Genomic DNA, 17,187 nt, shown 5'->3' on the forward strand with positions numbered 1-17,187 from the left:
GCACCAGCTCTGCTCAAGAGTGTGTGTGTGTGTGTGTGTGTGTGTGTGTGTGTGTGTGCGCGCGCGCGATCGCTCTTCTCCAAACAGCAGCGAAGGAGAAAACCGTGAAATGACATTACTCAAATGGAAGGCAACTCGTTATGTTCATTTAAGTGCAATAAAAGCTTCCCATCAGGTGTAATCCATTTATTACAAGATGCAAGAGGGACAAATGACTCCTTTACTTTGAAAAAACACTAGCAGAGAAAAAAGTTACAGCATTTAGACTTCTGCAAATCCCCCTTAAACTAGGCAGGTATGAGGCAATAAGAAGAAAAACAATGTGATGTAAGTGATGTAATGCAGTTTGCTTATGTGATATTCACGTGTGCAATGCACAGATTTTTGACCAACAGGTCAAAGTTGAAACACTGTTACTGCACAGTGTACATTTAAACAAACTGTGTGTATATGAAACAAACTGTGTGCATATGAAACAAACTGTGTGCATATGAAACAAACTGTGTGCATATGAAACAAACTGTGTGCATATGAAACAAACTGTGTGCATATGAAACAAACTGTGCGTATATGAAAAAAACTGTGCGCATATGAAACAAACTGTGCGTATACGAAACAAACTGTGCGCATATGAAACAAACTGTGCGTATATGAAACAAACTGTGCGCATATGAAACAAACTGTGCGCAGATGAAACAAACTGTGCGCATATGAAACAAACTGCGCATATGAAACAAACTGTGTGTATGTTCTCCCTCGTGAAGCTCAGAAACACACTCTTACATATTCAACTCGACGCTGCTCTGTGTGTGACAGTGCTGTAAACTGTGCTCCTGCATCAGGGTGCCACAAATATTCACTGATGACCTCGTCACCTTGCTACACACAAAAACATGTTGTGAGTCATACATTAAACTACACCCACACCTCACAAGAGCTAGACTTCACTCTTGTAGAGTGTTTGGACTCTTTGATTTAACCATTAGAGGTGCAATGTTTTATCGAGCAACTTCCAAAAATCCTCGATACAAATGATTTACTTCAGTCATTTAACAGAAATCGATTTAGGAAAACACATGTGAATAAAAAGTGTTAGAAAATTAAAAATGGGCCGTCCCACTTTTTTCACCATAAAGGGGCGCATCGGTCAGACTCAGTCATATTTATTTCATGGCTTTAGTAACATTATGTTACAGATTTAGATCAATAAATTACATTGTATCAATTAAACTGTATTAATATTTTAAAATATAAAAGCTTTTTCCCCACCGCACAGATCAGTAAAATGCACACGTGCCAGTAAAACTCTGAGCATCTGACAGCTGGACGCTGAATTAGCATTAATTATTAACATCGACACCATCAGAGGATCTATTTTCTGCTCAACAAGCATCACTTTAAAGCACAGGACAAACCTCAGTCCTTAAAATGTCGATATGCTTTTTGCATCCCAACTCTGCATGTATGCCATGTGATATTTTCCTTTATAAAGTGCTTTCCACCAAAGTGTTCTAATACAGCAGCTATGTCATTTTTACAGACGTGTGAATTCCCATTAGACCTTTGGGCACTGTGCTTGGCCTTTTACTTTCAGATTGACTCGTTGGTCAGGTTTATGCAATAAGAATAACTTGGTTAGTGTTAGGAACAGACTGTGGTTTTGGTTCAAATGCATCAGTGTAACAACAGCTGCTCCATTAAGCCCACAACCAGTCATCTCCAGAGCCTGTAAACAACCAGTTGTTGAGTGAAGTACTCATTTTATTTAAACTAAAGGAAACTAAAACTAAACAAGCATTTATAAGAAAACTGTTCTTAATGATGGTCCTTCTCCTTCTTTGGTTTTTCATAACTCACCATCGTGTGTTTCTTGTTCAGGTGCTTCTTCTTTTTCCCTTGCGAGTGAGCCAAGCGGGGGTTGTTCTCCTGGTCTGAGGACTGGTGGTGGAAATTGTTCCTGCAGGGCTCCAGGCTCAGGCCATTGGGAACCCTAGAAGGGGTTTTCTTATGCAGGGATCCTGCCTGGCTGTCTCTGCCTTCCTGAGGCTTTAGCGTCATGTTCTTCTAGGAAGAAAACAGAACAAGACAAAGCTTTTATTAGAGTCAAAACAAGTATTTCATCTTCGTGCAAGCAATGTACTACAGACTGTATCAGACAGACAACTGGCCTGTAAGAAGCCTGCAGTCACACCAACAATCAGCAGTTAAATGTGTGTTTGACTGATTTTTTTATATCTATGAAAAGCTGCTCATTACACACTGCAGATCTCAAAAACAGCTGAATACCTTTTCACAAAAGCCCATTTTGACAGATAGCAAATCTCCTCTACAATAAGCAGAGAGGATTTGCTCTAAATTGAAGGGCTATCATGCAGAAAGGCTTCGATGTTCCATCACTAAATTTTCTCCAACAAAGAATAAAAGAAAAAGGTCACTGACAGTTTTTTTCCTTTTCTTAAAGAACACAGTGGAGGATCCAGCGAATGCCAGGTGGAGTTAAACCATGGATGTGACACTTTAGTGCTACGTCTCACGCAACACTACACAACCTTTTGTTTCAGTCACTGTAGCAGCCACAACCACAAAGTCCATGTTGACATATTTTAAATGGATTAAATTTTTTTACATTATTATATTTTCAACTCATTCTCTTCAATCCTTTTTCCCTCCCGCCTGTCAGCTCAGACATTACCATGTATGTGCACATGGACTGTAATAACACAAGTGACACAAATGGAAACCAATAAATACACTGAAAAGAGCCTGTAGTATATTTATAGAGCTCATGTTGGAAAGGAAAGGTGTCTGGAGCAACATCGCATTCAGATCACAGATTACAGGAGACAAGACGAGCTTTTCAAGGGATTTTTAAGTGTTTCTTCTTGTGTAGTCACTGGGTGGACAGACTGTAATTGCTTTGATTAACAGGCTTCTTATCGTGAAGGTGAAAGGTCACGGGAGTGAACCCTCTCTGTGGAACATGACTTGAACAGATATTCATAGCTACTGAATGACCTGCTAATGAAAGGTGACTCGTTCCTCCGTGAGGCTGATAAATAAATGAAACACACATATTCATGGTCCAAGGATGAAGTGCGATGACTTTACCGTTCTTCTTAACTCTCATGTGAAAACCTGATCATCCACTTCAAATTTAGCTAACGTGTTCATAGAGCAACTGTAAAAACATGACCTCACTATTAGAGGTGGGAATCACCATACATCCCACGATACGATATTATCACAATACTTAACGCACGATACGATATTATTGCAATTTTTTAAAATATTTTACGATATTCAGATTCTGTACATAAAGGTAAACTTTATCAATATTCATTTTCTCTAATATCAAAGTCTCACACTCAGTCTTTCTCTCATTTCAGTTTTATTGTTGACAAACTGAACGGTTTGTATTACAGTCTAGTCCAACTTAACTGAATCAACCATCTGGTACAATTATAGCTATTCTGAACTATGCAGTTTATGAAAACTATGCAGCCCCTTCAGCAACTGAAGAATTTGAAAGTAAATTAAAACAAAATATAATTTTACATTAAATAAAAAAGTTTTAAACTTAATTAAAATAAAACATCTTAAATTAAAATAAGTAAACTGTCATGTTTATTGCTGCCATAAAAAACTTAAACACATTTGGACAGTGAAGGAATGTCAGGATTCTTGCTCAGAAAAAGGATCAACATGCTCTGAAGTCAGAGCACAAAAACCTTTTTTGTAACAAAATATCGATTTCTGCTGTCCCTGTATCGATACATTATTAGCAAACAAAATATCACTATACTACACAGTATCCATTTTTTCCCCCACCCCTACTCACTATGTTAGCATGCTGACATTAGCATGAACCTACACACTGCTCACTCTCTCTCTCGCTCATGCATCAGTTGTGTTTGGAGGACTTTGATGTCACAGTGAGGTAAAGTAAGTAAATGATTTTAAATCAAATCTGATGGACAGAAAACAGGAGCGTGTAGCTGAGGGGCACACAGCAGCGCTAACAACAGAAACCCTGAACATTTAAGTCCATTTTGTCTTCTGTCAACATGAAACTATACAGGAGAACATTTGTCTTCAGGGACAAACTGGATACTGAAAATAAAGCAATAAGACGAGTTACACAACTTGGAACTGCAATATGGGAGTTACAGAGTCTGAAAGTGCTCATCAACACTAATAGACTGCAGCTGAAGGGGCTGTGCAATGTGTTACAGCCTCTACTGTAAAAGTTATCGAGCAAATCAGCTTTGTTATCTGAAGTGGTGACCTATTTTACTCTTTTTGTTCGAGCCATTGCTGTTAATAGCCCCAGGGAGACGTTTAAGCAGATGAAGTGGCTATCAGCATGGAAGTGCAAAGCTGCCGCAGCTGCACTGATAACATGTCGATAGTCTACAACACTGAGGCTGGAGAGAGCAGCTCTAATGCAGTGTGCATTTGTAGAATGATGCAAGTGTAGACGTTATGTTTTGGTTTTTTATGCAATTACAGCAATTTTATATTTACGGGCTTGAAACTACTGGACTGATCAAATGCATCAATATTACAGGCGTGTCTTGTTTTTTCATCATTTATTGAGAGATGGAATTAACTTTTCCGTCTTTAAGTGAAAATGTATTTGGTAACATGAAGACGCCTTGATGAAAGTGAAGGAGGCAGACGGCTGAAGTGGACGACTGCTGATTAATCAAGAAGAAAGAAAAAAAACCACACTAACCAAGTCAGGAGGTGAAGACATTACTGGCAAAGTCTACAGTCAAGAGCTGTTTCACAAACGTTACAACTGAGGGTTTACATGAAGACGCACATCACTTCACCACCGAAGGAGAAGATAAGAAAACATCTGAGAGAAAAAAGACAGCTGAGATTAAATCAGAATGATTTTGTGCGTGCAGAAGTAACACACTCACAGTGTTACAGCACTGCTACTGTTTTTATTGATAATGCCCTGAGTTTAGGGTTTAGGGAAATTTCTGAAGCTGATGGCGCTACTGTCTGCTCCACGTCAGCCCAATACTGGGACACAGACGGGGACGGGAATTTTGTTTTTCAGCTGGATAAACAGCCTGAATTAAAAGTTCTTAAATGTCTGAGTCGGTGAGCCGCGTTGCACATAACTATGATGTTCAGCAGGGCTGTCGAGTATTGTAAAGGCCTTTGCACACTGAGCGTGCTCTGATTGGTCGAATCTGGAAAATGGAAAAAAGAAAATAAATATAATTGTTGCAAATTCTGTCTTAACCTAACAATTTTAATCATTCTGTGACATGTAAGCATTTAGATTTTATAAAAGAGTAACTATACAAGTAGTTGTTTTTCCTTCTGCAGCTGATTCGAACCTGTGTGGGTCGTAGTTATTACTGCTGCCCTCTGTCTTTCTAGTTAGAATAAAACCTCTTAATCCATCAACATCTTTTAGGATGAGTTGTATTTGTTCAGTGTAGACTCTGAACGAGTCCAACAAACCCCAACTCGGTCTAGGATTTAACCCACAGCCCACAGAAACCAAAGTGAGCTTCACAGCTGGCGTACAGTGCATATAATCAAATGGAGGCAGATTTTCCAGCACACACTGGTTAGGGGGGAAAATCCAGCCCGTCTCAAGCAGCAGCTCCTCAGATGGACCACCTCGAAGCAACCTTAGCGTGCCGGCAGAGAATTACTCGAGCAGTTTCACAGATATCCGCTGCTGTCAGAAATGAGCTTGATGGGTGTGCTACTGGCACTGACTCACTAAACCATTTCTAAAGGCCTCACAGAAAAACAAGTGCATGCATCAACTAATCTTGTTTGCCTTTCCCGCCCACACTCATCCAAGGCAAATAATGTAACATGACATGTATTGTCAGCGCGCAGAATAAGTGACAAAGTTATGATGAGGCTGAGAGACCTTCCATTGTGCCCGTCTTCTGCGTGCTTCTGAGCATTTAAACCAACTGATTGCTTGGAATAAATTATGTACAATATGTCTTGCCTGCTCACTGAACAATAGCAAGACAAATTCCTTATTTCACTGCCTTACGATGAGACTGAAAGCAAAGTAATTGCTCAGCATGGCTCAGTCTGCACTAGCTTTCATTACTACGATTGTCTGTCGATGTACAAACTAATTACAATGTGGCATTTAGTCACAATGCATATCTGCAGGTATCCACGTGAGGGTTTGCCACACGTTAATTCACTTTTAAGCCACATATTTCTGCGTGAATAACATTCAAGGCAAAGTATTTGTTTGCATCTACAACCCAAAACCCAAAGGTAGAAAAGAAAAGTGGTGCAGGGCTCAAGAGGGATACATCTGACACGTTTCAACTACTATAGCAGTTTAAATACGAGCACTCAGTCAAACACCGGTTTACCTGGTTCTGCCTCATCCTCACTGGCACCATTTATAGTTACCTTGTGTTTTTATTTGAGGTCATTTGTTTGATGCATATTCTGAAATGTGATGTTTGAGAATCATGTATTTATTCGTCATTTCAGTTTATTTCAAAAAGTCTCAACAGGATCTTCAGCTTTATTGTGAAAGGTTTATTTGGAAAATAACCAAGCGGACGAACACGCTGGCTTTACCGTCGTTGTTGCTAATGACAACGTGTAAAAACAGTCACTTGTCCGTCCGTAGTGTGGTCATAGCCGCTACAGTGACCATCAAAACGATATAAAATATTCCTGTAAAGAGTTCATTTTGCGACACCACAACACAAAAGACAGCGGTTGGTTCAGAACTCAGTATTAACAAGAAAGCAATGATTAAGAAATCAACAGGTGTAAAACCATCAAACTCTCAAACCTCTGTGCGCTGATGTTAGGGGGTTTTGTTTTTGACATTTGGATCAAGTCTTTGTCTTTCCATACGAATCCTACAAATCTATATTAAAAATTATAGATGTATATAGATTAGAGTTAAAAATATAGATTCACAGACAATTTTATCCACAATTTAGGCTACGTCCACACGTACACGGGTATTTTTGAAAACGGAGATTTTCTGTTTTCGTTTTAAAAAATAATCCACACGTAAAGGCAGAAATGAAGGAAAACGCTGCTAGGAACATGCCAAAGCAGCAGGTGGCGCTATAGTCCTATCCGTGTAGAAATGTTGGCCAATCAGAAGTCTAGAAGCCTCGGTGGGAAAGAGTAAACAAAGCTGGGGCATAAAACAGGAACCGAGTCGTATGTGTGGAGGGACAGTAACTGTGTGTGTATATGTAAGCATTTAAACACTGCAGAGAGAACAATTAACAGTATTGTAGAAATTCATTTCACCGAAACAATAACGTGGCGCACAGTGTGACGTCAAAAAAGGCGCACACCTTTGACGCTGCGTTTTCTCCGTTTACCTCGTCCACACGTAAACGCAAAAACTGAGTTTTTGAAAATCTCTGTTTTCAGTGACCAAAAACGCCGTTTACGTGTGGACAAAAGGTGCAAACGCTGTGTTTTCAAAAATACCCGGGTACGTGTGGACGTAGCCTTAAATTTGATTGTTATATGTGCCTAAATATGCGATGCTAAACTGGGCACCTCTCTCATTAAACATCACGCAGGCTGCAACAGAAAGAATAAAAATCTAATTCATTCATATTCTGTTGCTCTGCGTCTTAATGATCGAGCATTGATCGACGTACACGATCAACATTTCCTTCTGCTTCCTGGTATCAAAGATTTTATGCTTAATATAAACGGTGGAGAGATCACTGGTGGAAAAGCAGTGCTTTAAGCTAGGCCTTTAAGGTGTCGCGGATAAATACAACAAAATAAAACTAGTACCGGTACCAAAAAAAAGATTTATTCATAACACACGTGAAAACACCCAGGAAAACCGAGTAAACGATAAAAACGATAACAAAATAACACTGAAAACCGATAAAAACCCTGAAAACTATACATTTCACACCTGAGCCTCAACTCTTGCGGCCCGGTACCAAACGACTCACGGACCGGTACCGGTCCGAGGCCCGGAGGTTGGGGACCGCTGCTTGAAGCAACTGGTTACAAAGCTCGACCCAACATACAACATTATGTTTTATTATGCGCAGCTCCTGCAGAGTTTCATGGTTCAGTTACTTCAGTTATTGTGGAATTAATTTCCAGGCAAACGTTACACATGCTTTGTTCTCACCTCTGACATGTGTCACTGCTGTTGCTCTACAACGCTGCTGCTGACAGCTCGTTTCAATAGATTCACACTTTAAATGAGGAAGTGTGTCATCAGCGGTGGTAGCTCAGTGGAAAAGAAAGACGGCGCCTCATTTACTTACATTCAGAATTGCAGCTGTCCGCAGGCTGTATACATCATAGTTTTAAAAATATATACACTGTCAGAAATATTATCACAAATTTAGCCCATCTCTAACAGCTGGAGGTTTGTTTTAATAACCACCTCAGCCTGATTACAAATGCTGGGTTAAGGGAAACCACATAACTGATAACTGGCTCAGATATCAGTCCTTGCATCATGAATGTGGAGATCTCTGTGATGCTCTCACATCAGTGTGGACCGAAGCTCTGACAGAAGAAAGTGTCCAGTACCTCAGTGCTAGCAATGTGTACATAATAAAGTGGCCAGTGAGTAGTTGAATACAGTGCATCCTCTGGGCCTTACACAGTAGAAGTGTCACAGAATAAACGAGGTTTTATTTAAAAAAAGAAATTACAGAGCTCCTCCTTTCTTTTCATCCTTGTTTGTCTTGCATTTTAAAGCCACCTTTGAGAAACCTTTATGCTTACAGTGACCCTGATGTCCAACAACCTTTGATTAAGAGTTTCAGTCAGGTTTCAGAGTTCATCACAGCACAGAAACAGCTTTATTGAAGGTTACAAATGATCTTCTTATGGCCTCTGACAGTGGACTCATCTCTGTGCTTGTCCTTCTTGAGCTTAGTGCAGCATTCGATACTGTTGACCATAATATCCTATTAGAGCGATTAGAACATGCTGTAGGTATTACAGGTATTGCACTGCAGTGGTTTGTATCATATCTATCTAATAGACTCCAATTTGTGCATGTAAATGGAGAGTCCTCTTCACACACTGAGGTTAATTATGGAGTTCCACAGGGTTCGGTGCTAGGACCAATTCTGTTTACATTATACATGCTTCCCCTAGGCAGCATCATTAGAAGACATAGCATACATTTTCACTGCTATGCAGATGACACCCAGCTCTATCTGTCCATGAAGCCAGATAACACACACCAATTAGTTAAACTGCAGGAATGTCTTAAAGACATAAAGACTTGGATGGCCACTAACTTTCTGCTTCTTAACTCAGATAAAACTGAGGTCATTGTACTCGGCGCTGAAAAGCTTAGAAATATGGTATCTAACCAGATTCTTACTCTGGATGGCATTACCTTGGCCTCCAGTAACACTGTGAGGAACCTTGGAGTCATTTTTGACCAGGATATGTCCTTCAACGAACATATTAAACAAATATGTAAGACTGCGTTCTTCCATTTGCGCAACATCTCTAAAATTAGAAATATCCTGTCTCAGAGTGACGCTGAAAAACTAGTTCATGCATTTATTACTTCCAGGCTGGACTACTGCAATTCATTATTATCAGGATGTCCAAAAAACTCACTGAAAAGCCTTCAGCTAATCCAAAATGCTGCAGCAAGAGTACTGACAGGGACTAGAAAGAGAGAGCAGATTTCTCCTGTTTTGGCTTCCCTTCATTGGCTTCCTGTTAAATCCAGAATTGAATTCAAAATCCTGCTCCTCACATACAAGGTCTTAAATAATCAGGCCCCATCTTATCTTAATGACCTTGTAGTACCATATCACCCTATTAGAGCACTTCGCTCTCGCTCTGCAGGCCTACTTGTTGTTCCTAGAGTATTTAAAAGTAGAATGGGAGGCAGAGCCTTCAGTTTTCAGGCCCCTCTTCTGTGGAACCAGCTTCCAGTTTGGATTCAGGAGACAGACACTATCTCTACTTTTAAGATTAGGCTTAAAACCTTCCTTTTTGCTAAAGCATATAGTTAGGGCTGGACCAGGTGACCCTGAATCCTCCCTTAGTTATGCTGCAATAGATGTAGGCTGCCGGGGGATTCCCATGATGCATTGAGTTTTTCCTTTCCAGTCACCTTTCTCACTCACTATGTATTAACAGACCTCTCTGTATTGAATCGTATCTGTTATTAATCTCTGTCTCTCTTCCACAGCATGTCTTTATCCTGTCTTCCTTCTCTCACCCCAACCAATCACAGCAGATGGCCGCCCCTCCCTGAGCCTGGTTCTGCTGGAGGTTTCTTCCTGTTAAAAGGGAGTTTTTCCTTCCCACTGTCGCCAAAGTGCTGCTCATAGGGGGTCATATGATTGTTGGGCTTTTCTCTGTATCTATGAAGCGCCTTGAGGCGACATTTGTTGTGATTTGGCGCTATATAAATAAAATTGAATTGAATTGAATTGAATTGAATTAACCTCCTGAGAACCAAGGAGAAATGAACCTTCCCATTTAACTTGTGATTTCCTTCCTCTTTGGAGCTAAAAGCCTAAACACACGAGGAACCAATGGAAAGCCCAGGATGTCCATTGGGACTTAGTAGGGTAGCTTGAATAAGTCAAAAGATGCAGACCCAAAACAAACGACCACTACAGAGGACATAAATTAACAGGCTGGTTCATGGTTCAATGAAGTGAACCCAACAAAATCAACCCGTCCATATTTGTCTTATAAAGTTAGTTTAGAAAAAACAGATTCAAGAAACTATAAAAGACAAGAAAGACGTCAGGAAATAACATCACACACAGAAGTATAAATAGACCGACTTCCTGACTGATGACACCGCTGCATTCAACACCAAGCTCTGCAAACACAAACACATAGCTTTGGCCTCTATACGACAACAGAGTAAAGAATAATTGGAGATCTAATGAATGCTAATAAAGCCTGATCAGCACAATCACTCCTTGCTGTACTCTAGGACTGAAGTGCAGATTAACTTCAGGCAGCTGGTTAGACTGAGACGTCTGTCCTTGACCTGATTATCACACGTTCAGCGTTAAGACGAGCTGAGAAGTGTTGGCCGGAACTAATTGCTGCATAATTCATTGCTGCTGTTTGCAGTCATGTAACCAATTATAAGTGTGAATAGACTCTTTGATCCTCTACTGAAAATGTTCAAACTCCGGCACAGGTGCATGAAGTAGTCACTGGTTGACACTGGAAACCTTGGTGAGCTAAACATCAGCTACTCAAGTTGGTGTAAAAATGTCTTTCATGCCTCACGGAGATCAAAAGGAATCTTTAGCTACTTCTAATCACCAAGAATGAACGTTTCACAGAAATCTCTCAGAATTTGGAAAACAGAAACAATGAGAAGCAAAATGTTTCCACCACAAACGTTGTTAAGCCTCGCAGCTTAAACTGGCACAGGCAGACTTACTGTTGCACAAAACAATTAATGCACAGTTGTCAGTTTGCTTTATGTGAAGATGGAACAGCAGAGACGAGTTTGCCAAGTACATCTCTGTGCACACAGTAGGTGACGAGAGTGAGACACCAGGGAGTTTATTTCCCACTTAACAGCCCATACACCAAGGAAACAGTGATTCATGGTTTATGTAGTTCACACACACAGAACGATTGGTCTACATTAATCTTTAAAGCACAACTGGATGGATGGATACTCACTGAGACAGCTGATAGGAGGTTAAATAAGATATATCAGCTACAGCATAGTTGTGTAGAACAACTTTGGTTGAGGAGTCAAAATGTTACTGTTTAACCCTTTAAGACCTACAATAGAACCAAGTCTGCCAGAGCTTATATTATATGTTTACATGCTGTGGAGCCATTTTTGGGAGCATTTCAAGTTGCTATACATCAATACAACCATTATAGCCCAGATTTTAATAATATGTCTGCATTAAGTGCATAGTAATTACATAAATTGCAAAACAGTGCAATAAACTACAAAGAAATTAAAAATCGTTTTGTTTTTTAACATATATTTCTAGTTAGAGAAATTTAAGAGGCTTATCCCTCAAAACTGTAAATACAAAAAAGTTGCACAAAATAGTTTCCCACCACAGGAAATTTATTTTGAGTGTCTTCATAGTTTTATTTTTGAAATACACCAATTTTTATACACTGCAGGAAAAATTAAAATAAATAGTCATAAAGTCAAAGATAACTTTTAAAAACACCAGTATAGGCTCATGAGGCCCTGATGGTAAAAGAACTAAATTTCTGCGAAAATGACGTCACTTCCGGTTTCGGGCAGGTCATGGCGGACATGCAAAAGTTCGCGCTGACGTCTGTAAGAAGTGTTATGAACAGCTGATCAGATCGGCAAAGCGTGTTTCTGGAATATTATGTTTTTGTTGCTGCAAGTGCTTTTTATGCAGTTTTTGCAAAACTATATGTGGAAGGAAACTGTGACCGAGGACAAGCTGATGGTATAAGATGTAAGTACAACTCCTCCGGTTTCATATGCAAAAAAAATTATTGCGCTAGCTCACGTGGTTGCAGAGCTACCGGGATTTAAAAATAGTTACGCAAAACAGAGCGTGCTGCTCTGACCGGCTTTAAAGGGTTAATACAAAATCATTTCAAGCAACTTCTAGATTTTCTCCTGATCTTGACGCTGAAACCTTGAGCTCCTATTTGACTGAGAAACTGGGCAGGCCAGTGCAAATGTAGTGTTTATAAGACTGAGACTGAAGAAGTCGCCTGGATGATGACGAAACGTTTCCCCCCCTGAAAACATCCAGATGAACAGAATCAACCTTTGGAGGTCGGCCAGTGTCGCAAAATCAACTCACTCCGTCAGATATTTGGATCACTTCACGTTACTGCTGAATGCGATGAATTAAACATTTTTACTTTTAGAAGTAACATCAGTTAGAAAAACAGAGAGCTGAGGTCTTTGAAGAGGTTTTAAGTCAAAACGTTTTGTGAAATGATTCGTTTGAAGGCGGATCCCTCTGACATTTTCAGTTTGCTAAATCCCAAATTTAATCTCCAGATGTTCCTGTAGCAGCCGATACAGAAATATTTCACATGGTGTTCTGCTACATGCCCTTACAAACTGCTGTGCTACAGTTCTGTTTATGGGCCTTTATAAGCTTTAGAATATGAAGAAGAAACATTTTTGCTGTATTCTACAGCAACAGTAACCATTACCTGCCCACAAGGTGCCGAGTACTACTGGACAAAAACAAGTGCAGATCATCTTTGAAATACAGGAACCTCTCAGACTATCCCTGAGTGCTCATCTTGTCACCGAGCATTCAGTTCGTGCACCGTGGATGACAGTTTGTTCTGAAAGCAAAGAAACACCGCGCAGCTCGAGAGGCACAATTTTAATAGAAGAACAAGACAGGAAACGTGGAAGAGAAGAGCTCGAGTACAAGAGGAGCAAAACTACTGGATACAAGTGCAAATGAAGAAAAATACATTTGATCCAAAGAAGTAATATTTTTTTAAAAATCATGAATCAGTGTTGACTTTCGGTCGGGCTGATTCATGTGGTATTGAATGACAACCATACACTTTATGAAGAAAAGTGTAAACTCACTAAATTAAGCCCTTAAGTGCCGACTGTGAAGTAGCTTAAATAAACACAGTTATATTGCAGAACGCATGAGAGCAGCTGCTGCTGTCTGAGCATGCTCAAACAATTATCTCAACACAGTGGCTCGTTTCACCCGTTATAATTTGTATTTTATAAGCAAAAAATATATATTTTGATGTACAAATATCATTTTTCCCTTCTGGAAACACTCTGAGACGCCAAAGATGGTTTTATCTTTGGTGTCTCAGAGTAGATCCAGCTGCTAACAACCCGAGTGTTTCCAGAGGTGGAGGGGATGAGCTCGTCTAAGCCAGACTGCTTTCAGTAAACGATTTCCCTGAAAGACCGGAGCATCTGCAGGATGTTTGCTCCTGCTTGTGTCGTCGCCTCGTTTCTCATAATGCCACAACAGCGAGACCTGACACAACAGCGTTCACTTTAAAAATGCACACAGCTCACATTTACAAATACACCTCGACTGGCACTCGTCTAATCACAGACACTTTCCCCCAATCAGAGAGATGGGTGTGTGGGGATATCCTGTGGGTGATTGTATGATGAGCCAAAACCAGGTCTGAGCTCCTGTCGTTAAACAAAAACTGATTCTTTTGCTCTCAAAGCTCAGAGAGGAGCCCGTTCTCACTCCCGAGGCGTAACATGCCGACGTTTTGTCACGTCCTGCGGCGTTCCTGAGGAACGCGAAAGGAGACCTTCGGCGTTCTTATGGTACGCGGCGGGTTATGGCTGAAATCCAGTGCAATGACGCTCCCGCGGTAATAGACGTTCCAGCCCTGTATTTCAGCCCTAAACCTAACCTTATCCCTAGCCCTAACCATAACCTTTTTCCTGATCTTAACCAAGACTTTAATGATGTTAAATAGCGTGTTTCTAAGCGATTTGAAGAAAAAGAGCGAACATGTGTAGATTGAGTCCATACGGTTCTCATATTTCTTCATTTTTCCGAGGTCGTCATTTAGGAACGTGGTGGGTAGCCGAAAACGTAATATGTTGACGATTTGTCACCTAGCGTAAAATGTTACGCTTTGGGAGTGAGAACGTGTTGCAGAGAGCACCAAGAAGAACTGGAGTTACGGGAAACCAGTTTCCATCATCATCATTTCATCTCATCTGTTTGGGAATCAGAAGAACAACTGATTCCCAAACAGAAAGAAAGCAGCATATAAATCCTTAAAAACCTGTTCTGTCAGGTTTTAATTACAAAGTTTGGTATAACACGAATATCAGCAAAAGGAGATTTGTACTCGAGCCAAAGTCGGCAGATCTGTTTGTATTTATGACGCAGCACATGTCAGAGTGCACGCGTTCCCAGTCCCCAGTGATTCCACTCTAACAGTGCCAGTACAGCTCTTATATAACTGATATAAACATATTGAGCTTGAGCCATAAGAGCCCACAACATTTACCCTCATTAATAAACATGAGGAGGAGATGGAGCCTGTCAGACAGCTTCTTCTATGGTAATCACTAAATAAACAAAGTGGGCAGTGTTGCCCTTTTCATATGTAAGGAATGCAGCAGGCCTTTTATTCATACGTACATGTAATAACACACACACACACACCTTTTCTGTGATATCCTAGAGAGGAACATTTACTAAAAGTAGCAGGACATCGATTCTGTTTACACGAATGCGCATGACACGCGGCGACGACCTGAATAAGCAAAGCATGTTGCGAAAACAAGACTAAGTGCAGGCTGCACAGATCAAACGAGAACAAACAGCAAGGTAGAAAACAATGTGCTGCAACAATCGCAGGCTGATCGGCGCGGCAGGATGATCTCAGCCTTTGAAGCTGCTCTTGTTGGCTTAAATAATTACAGCTAATTGCTGACAGATGTAAAAGCAAATGAAGCGTTTCCTTACACGGGAGAGGGAGTGCTGACGATGACCGCATGTGGTCAAAGCTTCAATCCGATTCTCCCATTTGATGTTGCTAAAGAGGATTCCCTCTCGGCAAATCAGGCTGTTGTTAAGCTGTCGGCCACGTACACGTAGGAAAAACACAAACAGGCAAGAAAACATGAAATGTAGCAAATATAATGGTAATCATGTGACCACTGAAGGTGTTTTAACTGCTCAGTGTTACGCTCCACATGTTTGTTCAGTAACAGTATCAACTTTTACTTCATGGTGGTACGTTTAGCTAAAGTAAGCTGTGTTGGTACAGAAGTGTCTTTGTGTGACCTGATGGCACGATGACAATATGCACTCAAAATATAACTAACTAATAGAGGTGGGGAAAAAAATGGATACTGTGTAGCATGGTGATATTTTGTTTCTAATAATGTATGGATACAGGGACAGCAGAAATGGATACTTTGTTACAAAAAGGTTTTTGTGCTCTGACTTCAGAGCATGTTGATCCTTTTTCTGAGCAAGAATCCTGACATTCCTTCACTGTCCAAATGTGTTTAACTTGTTTTTGGCAGCAATAAACATGACAGTTTACTTATTTTAATTTAAGACATGTTTTATTTTAATTAAGTTTAAAACTTTTTTATTTCATGTAAAATTATATTTTGTTTTAATTTACTTTCAAATTCTTCAGTTGCTGAAGGGGCTGCATAGTTTTCATAAACTGCATAGTTCAGAATAGCTATAATTGTACCAGATGGTTGATTCAGTTAAGTTGGACTAGACTGTAATACAAACCGTTCAGTTTGTCAACAATCAAACTGAAATGAGAGAAAGACTGAGTGTGAGACTTTGATATTAGAGAAAATGAATATTGATAAAGTTTACCTTTATGTACAGAATCTGAATATCGCAAAATATTTTAAAAATTGCAATAATATCGTATCGTGGGATGTATGGTGATTCCCACCTCTACAAACTAACCAACTAACTAACTAACTAATAGCTCGAGAAGTCAATGATCACAAACCCTTACCAACAGTAACAGCAGCAGCAGCAGTGTAGCTGAGCGAATGATGTTTGGTTATATAACCCTGCATAAAAGTCCAGAGTGACTAATTATAAATGAATGAAAACATAAAATACAAGCACGTCACATTTACTGTCGTTCCACTGTCAAAGCAATTAATGAAAGGCATTAACAAATGAACAAGTACCGTTTTCCTTTAACTGCACGGTGGTTAGCACTGCTGCTGCACAGCAAGAAGGTCCTGAGTTCAATTCCACCATCAGGTCTTTCTGTGTGGAGTTTGCATGTTCTCCCCGTGTTTGCGTGGGTTCTCTCCGGGTACTCCGGCTTCCTCCCACCGTCCAAAGACATGCAGCTTGTGGGGATAGGTTAATTGATAATCCAAATTACCACTAGGTGTGAATGTGAGAGTGAATGTGAGTGTGAATGGTTGTCTGTCCCTGTGTGTTGGCCCTGTAACAGACTGGCGACCTGTCCAGGGTGTACCCCGCCTCTCGCCCTATGACAGCTGGGATAGGCTCCAGCACCGCGACCCTGAAAAGGAGAAGCGGATGGATGGATGTAATAATTCACTTTTTGCTCAGATCTCCTCTAAGCCTCGGCTGAGAATTCATGCGGTCGTGTAAACAATGACCACGAACAAAAGAAACAAGCAGCATTTTGCTAACAAGCATAGTTTCATTCTCCTTGATGTGCAAATGAACCTGTGAGAAAACACAAGAAATGTGAAAATTC

The 17,187-nt window shown here is 40.3% G+C and overlaps 1 protein-coding gene across 10 annotated transcripts in view; it reads right to left on the reverse strand.

The window, feature by feature from the left end:
• The window catches only part of auts2a (activator of transcription and developmental regulator AUTS2 a), a 418,508-nt gene that overhangs the window by 301,556 nt on the left and 99,765 nt on the right, over positions 1 to 17,187 (reverse strand). For 8 of the 10 annotated variants that reach the window (XM_085173988.1, XM_085173992.1, XM_085173990.1 and 5 more), the window contains one exon: positions 1,858 to 2,064. In XM_085173988.1, coding sequence (XP_085030114.1) covers positions 1,858 to 2,064 — 207 coding nt within the window. The remainder of the gene's footprint in view (positions 1 to 1,857; positions 2,065 to 17,187) is intronic. The other 2 variants (XM_085173993.1, XM_085173985.1) reach the window with 1 other exon arrangement.

The sequence above is a fragment of the Neolamprologus multifasciatus genome, chromosome 10 (assembly GCF_963576455.1).
Source record: "Neolamprologus multifasciatus chromosome 10, fNeoMul1.2, whole genome shotgun sequence".
NCBI lineage: Eukaryota > Metazoa > Chordata > Actinopteri > Cichliformes > Cichlidae > Neolamprologus > Neolamprologus multifasciatus.